The sequence below is a fragment of the Miniopterus schreibersii genome (assembly GCF_964146895.1).
Source record: "Miniopterus schreibersii genome assembly, chromosome: 9".
Lineage (NCBI taxonomy): Eukaryota > Metazoa > Chordata > Mammalia > Chiroptera > Miniopteridae > Miniopterus > Miniopterus schreibersii.
This window is the reverse complement of record NC_138118.1, coordinates 69,346,205-69,355,823: the sequence shown is the minus strand read 5'-3', so window position 1 is coordinate 69,355,823 and position 9,619 is coordinate 69,346,205. Positions and strand designations below refer to the sequence as shown.

The 9,619-nt window shown below is 40.5% G+C and overlaps 1 protein-coding gene across 2 annotated transcripts in view; it reads left to right on the top strand.

Moving 5' to 3' along the window:
- The first annotated feature begins 378 nt into the window (after positions 1–378).
- The window catches only part of SNX13 (sorting nexin 13), a 91,400-nt gene continuing 82,159 nt past the window's right edge, over positions 379–9,619 (top strand). The window contains exon 1 of one of the 2 annotated variants that reach the window (XM_081146399.1): positions 379–1,052. In XM_081146399.1, coding sequence (XP_081002525.1) covers positions 456–1,052 — 597 coding nt within the window. In that variant the 5' untranslated portion in view covers positions 379–455. The remainder of the gene's footprint in view (positions 1,053–9,619) is intronic. The other variant, XM_081146400.1, reaches the window with a different exon arrangement.

Sequence of the window (9,619 nt, the reverse complement as noted above, 5' to 3'; positions counted from 1 at the left end):
GGGCTTCGGGCGCGGGCCCTCCGGAGCTCGGTCCCACGGAGCGGGACGGCGACAGTGACATCTGCGGAACCGGGCGCACCCCGACAGCTCAGCAACAGGGGGTCAAGAAGCCGGCGAAGCTGTGCTGAGACGGCGGTTAAAAAACAAAAGTGGCTTTAATTTTTTTCAGAGGTCTCAAAGCCGCCATTGTTATGCAGGTGCTGGCCAATTAACTAATGGGCGGCAGTCCCCGGCGCGGGCAGCCGGGGAAAGATGATAAGACGATACGCCCGTATCACTTCCACGACCCGCCGCGCACCCCGGCACACAGCTCGCCGAGGACCGTGGGGACAGGGGAAGTTTCTGTCCAAGTTTAGGAGAGCGACAGCGCGCGCCGCAGTTTCGGATCCCATCTGAGCCTCAGACCCCGGAGGGAGCCGGGCCTCCCGCGGGCTCTTCGGCCGCCGCCCGGGGCAATGCGAGGAGGCAGCTTTTCTTCCGGACGTCTGCCGCCCTGTCCGCGAGCTCCGCAGCGCCCTCCGACCAAGGCTCGGCCTCCGCCGGTCTCGCTCCACCTCCACCCCAGGCCCGGCCGACCCCGGCGTGCGGCGGAGGAGGAGCGGTTCCCAGAGGCGTGCGCGCCGGCTCCCCGGCTGGCCGGGCGCTGGGGCCTCGCTCCACCCGCCGCGGCCCCTCGCCGGCCCGGGCGCCGAGCCACAGGGTCTCCGCCGCCGGCGCCGAGGGGGCCGCCAGACGCCGGTCTCCGCTCCTCCGCGCGCCGGCGCTGTGGAGACCTTCGCGAGACGCCGGCGGCTCCCGCGCCCGCCAATGGGAGCGCACGTCGCCGGGAGACGCGGACGTCGCTCTTCCAAGATGGCGGCGCGTCCGTCGCGAGCAGCCGGGCCGGGGGGAAGCCAGCGAAGCCGAGTAAAGCCGCCGCCCGGGAAAGGACTGAAGGAGCTGTTGCCGCCGTTGGCGGCGGCTCGGGCAGTTTTCGCTGCTGCTACGGCTGTTGCCATGCGGCGAGGCTAGGGAGGAGCTCACTTCCCCGGGGTGTAATAATGTTAACAGAGGTAAGCGGCGACGGCGGCCAGTGTTTACCTGTGAAATGGGGAAGGGGCCGGTGACAGCCCGTCAGACACCACTGTTTCTCGCGCCGGCGGGCTCGACCCCTCGCTCGGCAGCGGGCCGCGGGGCCCGAGGAGCAGCGGGGATCCTACAAGTGCCCCCCGAATGGGAGCAGTGCTGACTCAACACGGTCCCGCCGCCTCCTGCTGCCTGCGCTCTTCCTTCGCAGTTGCCACTTGCCCGTCACCCCGGCACTGGTCTCCCTCCTGCTGTCGCTACCTCCCGACTTGCCGCTGCTTCCGTGGTGCCCCTTCCACGCTGCTCTGTGGCATCGTGGGTCCCCGGGTTGCCCCCGGTCCCCGTCTCCCCACGGCTTGTCCGAGGTCTCCCCTCTCCAGTCCCCGGCCTCCGCGGCCCTCCACCTCCACGCTCGCTCCGCATCCTGGGCTCGTCCCTCGGCCAGACCGGTTTGTGTCCCACCCCACCTTTGACTACTCCGTGCAGTGGACCTTCTCTTTCCTCCAGCGACACTTGGGGAACCTCCCCCCTCCCCCCCCCCGCCGCCTCTTCCACACCCAGTCACCTTTCACTGAAACCGTGGGAATGAGAAAGTTCTGTTTAGCATCCACCCTCTTGATGGCTGCAGGCTCCTTGGTGCTCTCTCCCGGGACCAGTTTTTTCCTTGAACCTGAAATGGAAATAGGGCAGCTATAACTAGCCAGTCAATTTCCCTTTCTAGTGCCTAATGTCCATGGCGAAAAAGCAGACTTTTTCAAGTAGTAGATTTTGCCTTTACTGGCAATACCTTAAGAACTGTAATGGATGGGACTAGGCACTTGTCACAGTGAACGCGGTTGTGTGTGGTGGTATGTGCTGCTGTGGGCATCATTGAAGATAAATTCCGAAGCTTGTGGATTTAAGGAGCTATCCTAAAAGCTACCCCCTTGAAGTCCTGTAAGGATTCCCGTGTCAGCTGTCAGGGACTAGTTTGGGCATCTTTGGGGCTGAACTAAGGGGTAGGAGACAGTTTTAATGGGCAATGGGAAGTATTCTTACTTGGGCCAAAAGGGAAATAAAAACACTTGTTAGGGCAGTGTGAAAATGTGATAGTAAAAGACTTACTTGCCTTTCCAACTTGGTTAACTCTGAGGAACTTCCTACTTTGGTGTGTGTGTGTACGTAATAATCTATGCACAGAACCTGGCATATGATGTTTTTTGTTAAATACTTACTGATTGATTTTAATTCATGAACTACTTATTTCTAGTAGTTTGTATTTCACTGTAATTTCTAAGTTCCACAGATTTTTTCATTCCTGGAGTTTATTTCATTCCCAAAGATTATGGTATATCAGAAGCTTCTGTTGTCATTAGCAGTATTAGGTTAAAAAAAACCTTAGAAGTAGCAGAAGTTCTGTTTTTACCTTCAGCATGATATTTTGGTGGGAGCAATTAGTCTTATAATAAGTTTTCAGTGGGGTCTCTAATGTGCAATGTTTCATGAGATAATCTTTTGATTAAATTTGGCTTAGGTTAGCTCATGAACTCTTGGTGTCTGCTAGTAAAATGATAGTGTCTTGATTTGGAAAAATTTGGAACTTTCTAAGCTTTTGTACTTTAAAATAATTTTGTGTTTCCGTGACATATTTTAAAGTAAGTCAGTGACACTAAAATGCCTCTCTAAAGTAAGGTGCAGATTAAATGGTACTTGGATCTTATCTATGATTTTTAGTAGTCATTTTATAGATTACAAAACTGAAGTCCAGAGACTTGTCCAAGGTCAAACAATTATTAGTGGCAAAGGTAAAACTAGAACCCCATTATCTGACTCTCAGTACAGAACTCGGACCATTTCGTTCTCAATGAGTAGTTTTCAACTCATTTGATATATTTTAAAATAGGCTATTTTCTTGTCTGAATATGGTCAGTATATAAACTGGAAGTTGCCATTACTTGAGAAAGACTTTTTGCTTTACTGTTAGCTTTTTTGTTTGTTTGTTTAAACAAGTCTCAGGAATAGTCCTATTTTGAAATATTTTAGATATAAAATTTTTACTCAGTGTTAGTTGCTAAAAAATTAGTAGCGTGGGACTCCTTTTTACTGCTTCTTTTAGCGCTCGCTCACTTTAGATAAGCAAGTTTTAGGAGATGTGATTTAATTTATGTTAGATATTAAAATGTATAATGAAGAACTAAAATGAAAGTCTCATGTTCAACAAGCATATACTGTGCTCAGAAAGTGGTGATTGTGTTATCTGCTTGGTTCTTTTATGTTTTGACATTGAAGAAGGTGATATAATCTCCATTAGCTGGATTAGAAGACCCAGATTGAGAGTTGAAGTGGCTTGCTGTAACAAGTAGTGGAGCCAGCAGTCACACCTAAGTCCTCTTACTCCAAATTGTGTGCTGTATTTGTTGCTCAGTAGGGAACGCATCATTAATTTTTTGTAGCTGATAATCAACAATATACTATTTTTAGTTTTTTTTGAACCAAGGTGGGGATTCCAAGTATGTAGACACATAATAACATAATAATGATAAACATGCATATGTTTTTCATTTGTGCTTTTTGTCAAAATAGATCTTTGAAATCTTTTCAGAAATGAGAAACCATGCAAGTGATCAACTAAGGGCTATTTTAAATTAAGCTAAAAGAGAAAATTACTCAATTGAGCAAATTGTACAATGAACTTTGAAACTTGGAAATACGATAGATTAGTGTGAATTGAAAATACAGCTCCAGGAGGTTGTCTTGTTTTTTTTAATGCTGGTGAAATTTTTTGTTTTTCTACTGTCTTTGTCCCCTTTAGGACTTCTTACTCTTAATGTCACTTCTACAACACCTGTCTTGTGCTTTTAAAAATAGTGAATAAAAATTGTAGTTATTTAAACTTAATAGTTGTTTTGGTTGTGTGCAAATATGGGGCATTAGTTAATGTTAAATAAAAATGGTTTATATTTGTGTTAAGTTACTTACATCCAGATTCATTGATTTTTATATATTAGCATTATTAATTCTTGATTTTGTGGTTAACAGATATAATACTGATGGGAAAAGGTGTAAACTGCAGCACTTTTATTTTAATTACTTATTTTATCATTTTATTTATTTTATTTTAATTTAATTTTTATTTTATTATTTCATTTATTTTTTTTCTTAATGTCCAAAGACAGGGAACCACAGACACGCCTTTGTAGGAGGGTTAAACTGCAGCACTTTTAGAAGTCCCAGGTTAATAGTTGTTAAGGGAGTAAAATTTTGTGGTTCAAATACATTTGGATTATATTTGCCTAAAGGAAATTGCATAGGTTTCTTCTCTGGAGGACTCCTTATAGCTTTTGATAGGTGATTTACTATTAAAGAAGGTGATAGAATTTGCATTTTTTGGCAGAGTTGTTCAATGTATTGGTTTTGTTTATCTGGCAAACTCTAATATGGAGACTTTTAAAGAGTTTATTTTATTTTAGGAAATCTGAGTTTTGATGAATTGTTCATCAAGGAAGGGGTTCTGGACTTGCAGGGATCTTTTTTTTTTTTTTTAATCCTCACTGGAGGATATTTTTTTCCATTGATTTTTAGAGATAGTTGAAGGGATGGGGGAGGGAGAAAGAGAGAGAGGAGAGAAAGAAACATTGACTACGAGAGACCCATGGATTGGTTGCCTTCTGCATGCAGTTGGGGGCAGGGATCAATCCTGCAACCCAGGTACATGCCCTTGACCTGCAGTCGAATCTGCAAACCTGGTGCCCAGGCCAATGCTCTAGCCACTGAGCCAAGGTGCAGGGATCTTTTTACACATGCGCGCGCGCGCGCACACACACACACACACACACACACAACTTATACACTCTTGCTCATAATAAGTGATTAGTAAAAAATTATGACTTGATTTTGATGATTAATATATTTGTTAATAGAAATAACTCTTGTGATGGATTGCTCCTTAAACTACATGAGCTATTTCTTTAATTATTAATTAATGATATTGTAAAGGCAACTAACCAGGAAAAGCACCCTAGGTCCATTGGCATTCAAAGGCTGTTAAGAGATATAAAATGTGAGGAGAGGGAGCTTTGAACTAAAGCAAGTGGACAACTCTTAACATACCACTTTTAATAAAGTGGTTAAAATTGAGTGAAAAAATAGGCTGGAGGTGTGGTAATGCATACTTATGTCTGTCAACAAGTGATACTTAACACAGTAGTGAGGTAACACACAAATGACCTATATGTTAAGCAATATAAGGAGGAGTCCCAACTTCACTTATTTATGATGTGACATTGGGTTGGGGAAGTAGTTTGAACTTTGAGCCTTAGTTTCCTTCTTTGTAAAACTGGAATAATAATAGCACCTTCCTACACTGCTCTCTCATTGTGAAGATCAAATAAAATGAAAGAGGGTATATAATTCTTTGTAAATTGTCTATCATTATACAAATAACAATGGCTAGTACATCAGCTTTTTCTCTATATGCCTTGTACTAATATGAATTCAGGTCCTATGTTCTCTCTAGCTTTATGGCTCACTAGCTTCTCAGTGGTGGGTGGATTCCAGGAAAAAGAAGGTGTCCCCTAGCCATAGGTGTAGTTACAGGAGAGGCAGGGAATAAACTAAAAGAAGTGAAAGGAAAAAAATAGACTGAGAGCATGTCCTGCAAACTAGTAATGAGGGCAGTTTATTGTGTGGTTGGTAAACTGATGCCAAAGAATTTCTGAAAGGGAAGTTCCAAAAAATATTTTGTAAGGTTTACTTATTTGAAGGTTAGCAGTCATTTGTGTGTGTATATTCATAAATATTTGTGGAAAATCTTTTATTTTATTTATTATTTATTTGTTTTTTAAAATCCTCACCTGAGGATATTTTTTCCATTGCTTTTCAGAGAGAGTGGAAGCAGAGGGTGGGGGTGGGGAGGTAGGGAGACAGAGAAACATCATTGTGAGAGAGAGACGTTTATTGGTTGCCTCCCTCATGCACCCTGACTGGGTCCAGGGATCAAGCCTGCAACCGAGGTACATGTCCTTGGCTGGAATTGAACCTGGGACCCTTCAGTCCGAGGGCCAACGCTCTAAGCACTGAGCCTTACTGGCTAGGGCAGAAATTTTTATTTTTAATCAATCCTGGTAATTTTAAAAATCCTGGTACTCTTAAAAGGAAAAGCTGTTGTTTAGGATAATTTTTATAAGGCTTTGGCTATGACTTGTTCTGGACATTGATTTTTGTGGATTAACTTGTCCACCAAACACAAATACACCTACTGTGTGGTAGGCACATGCTCAATTCTGCTGCTAAAGTGGTGAGTCAGACCTAAAACCTGCCCTCAGAAAATTAACTATCAGAATTAAATTGTGCCAGTTTGGCCATCATTCAGCTGAAGCCTTTGAGGTATTTTGTCAGAATAAAACAAATAACATAATTAAAGGGTGAAAAGTGAAGAGGAATAAAAGGTTGGAGAATGTAATTAAAAGGTAATTACTTGTATTAGCTTTATAACTCCAGGTAAAGCAACCAGTTTGGATAGATGGCAACTTTAAAATGAGCTAGTTACTGTCTGTTTTTGCTCCAAGCTAATTCATAGTGTGAAGTGAAAGAAAAAGTGAGAACAGAGAAGAAGAAAAATCTGTGAATTTGTCTTTTTTCTTCTTCTTGAAAAGACTTTAAAATCTCCTTAAGAGGTCTACCAAATTTTACCAAAAGACCCAGCTGAATTTTATTACCCTGTTGAAAGTAATACTTAGTCTCCACCCACCTTTCATTTATTTCCTTATTTTTCATTTCTTCCCTACTTGACTGTAAACTCCTGAAGATGGGCCTTACAGTTGTATTCCCAGTGCCTGGAACAGAACTGGATGCTTAGTAGTCCTCACTCAACATCTGTTGAATGAATGTTGAATATTTCCTGCAGTAAAATTAAGGTAAAAGTGAAAAATTACCAAGACAATCATTGTCTATGGTAAATTTAAACTATCACATTAATTACCCTTCAAGGATTGTTTCCTATTAGTGTCCAGTAGACATTTTTTAATAGTGCAGTGTGGTTTAATATTGTGTTTGGGATCACAAAACACACAAAAAAATTGACAAAAAAAGTTGAATATCAAGCTTTTAGTTAGAATGAAAGTCTTAATTTTTCCTACATGAAAAAAAATCTGAATAGATTGATGTTATCTTCATATAGCCAATTATAAATGCAAAACAACTTGGATTTTATCTTGTACCTTGTACTGCTTTAAACTTTATTATGACTTCATGTATACAGCTTAAAAAGGCACTCCTAAATGAGATAAACTGAAAGAAAGCTTCATTTATAATAGTACAATAATTCTGATTTTTGTGGCACTTTGTTGAATGTTTCACAGTTTGTGTGCTGTCTTGAAAGTTGCAAGTATGGGTAAACATTTGGTCATGGATTTCAACAAATCGGAAAATTTGGGGGCACATTTTCAAGGAGTGCAGCTGCTACCACAATCTCTTGACTGAAGTGTGCCTCTCACTTGTTATTTTAATGTTAGATCGTTCCATCCGTATACAGTTCCATTGCGTATTAAGAAATAATGTGTGCCAGAAAAGTTCAATAGTAATTCCGCTGTGTTCAACTGTGAAAATTAAACTGGTCTAGTGATCTTTAAGTTAGTACTAATGACTCATATATGTCAAATGGAGTAATTCACAGCTGTGGGCATATTGCACTGTTTTCTCCAGTTTCCTGAGGGACCTTTTTATTCTGATACCTCTGTGAAATCCCTAAGACGAATCCTGCTTTGCTTTTGACCTTAGCCCTGCATTGTTGGAGAGTCCTTGAATGTTACTCTATTTAAACCTGAATTCCTTTTGCTCCTGGAACCCTGGGGCTATTTTTGTCCTGACTGTGGTTTGGCACATGAGAGAGTGTGTGATTCTGTGTATTGTGACTTTTATTTTCAGGCTAGAGTTGTGTGACAATATGCATGTGGAGAATGGCTTTTGGATTCACCATCATTTGAGGCTTAGAAATTATAAAACTGATTGAAGTTCTACAGTTTTAATGGAAGAGTTACGTATGAAATAAAATTTCACCTCATTTTAGTTATTACATACATTTTGGGAAATCATGGACTGATTTTAAGATACTATGTGTTCTCCAGTGTTTCTTTAAATCATAATACTGTACGTTAGAATTTGTTCTTGATTTCTTTTCCTGAGTTTGAAATGGCATTTTGTTCTCATAATTTTTCTCAGGATGTTTAATCAGATTGCAACTATTAATACAATCAACTAGTTTTATATCAATGTTATTTTAATTACTAACACCTAATGCTTTTTCTTGACTAATAGTACCTAAGTGCTCAACACTTAAACCATTGCAGTGGTCTAATCTTGGTACAAGTTAGAATAAGAGAAAATGGGCTAGAGGGAGGTTGGAACTTGAGAGGTGGAACACAACAAATATACAGAAAAAGAAACAAATAGTATACTTTACAAATAGTGGATGTGCTGATTACATAGCAATTTTAGGAAAATCCATTTGGCTTAATTTATTAATGTATTTTATGAACCAAATAAAGCTCTAGAAGTTAATGTCTGATAGTTGAGAATATTCATTCAAGTAATAGGAATTAATGCAGAAAATACAGGACTCCTCAAATTAGTGAGATTGTCTTTGTATTGGGACTCAGAGTGTTAATCAATTATACCTCTCTCTCCATACACACATACCTCTAATCATAAATTGAATATTCCTGGTTTCTGAAGAAGAGTATATGCTTTTTGGTTAAGAATGATGGCTTATGTCTGATTATTTGGCTTTGAATCTAAGTTTTGTCACTTCAGAGCATTTTGGCTTTAACTTTTTGAGCCTCAATTTTCTTATCTGTGTCACTAGTAAGTTGATGATACTTATTAGCCCCATAGGTTTTTATAAGTATTCAGTGAAATAACACATTTTAAGCACTGTGCACAGTGTTTCCCACAGTAACACTCAATAAATGTGAAGTTTTATTATTACGTCCTCAAATGTAAATAGCACGTGGTTTATTTTTGTAACTTAGAATTTAATGTTTGAAGCTGTTTTTGTGTGCTCTGTTTCATTGAGGAAGTTTTAAAATGTTCTTTGGCTCAGATGATCTAATTCTTCTCTTTCTGTTCTTATTAACTTTCTAATTTATGTATTTTATTAAGATTTAGATTTAGACTGAATTCAGGATGAAATTAAGAGTTTACACCTCTATAATATGAATTGGTCATAACTAGAACTTTTGACTAACCAATAATTTCTTCTGGCCATTAAAGCTTTTACTATAGATGAAGTGAAAGGGAAAGTTGTAGTATAATCTCATGTTTTAAAAATGCCAGTGTTATATATTTTTTTCTGCTATGGAAAGCACTGTGGTTCTTGTCAGTTTGATAACATTTTATGTAAAGTAGCTCTAAATTTATATAAGCTCTTTTATTGAATTGTTCCTTTTATAGGGAATAGAAAGGTGAGGAACATTAAAATCCTTTGTGTAAAAAGTATGTAGTTGGTTTGATTGGTATTAGGAGAACTGTGTAGTGGGTTAAGAAAAGAACTTAGGGCTGAGTTACTACAAATAAAATT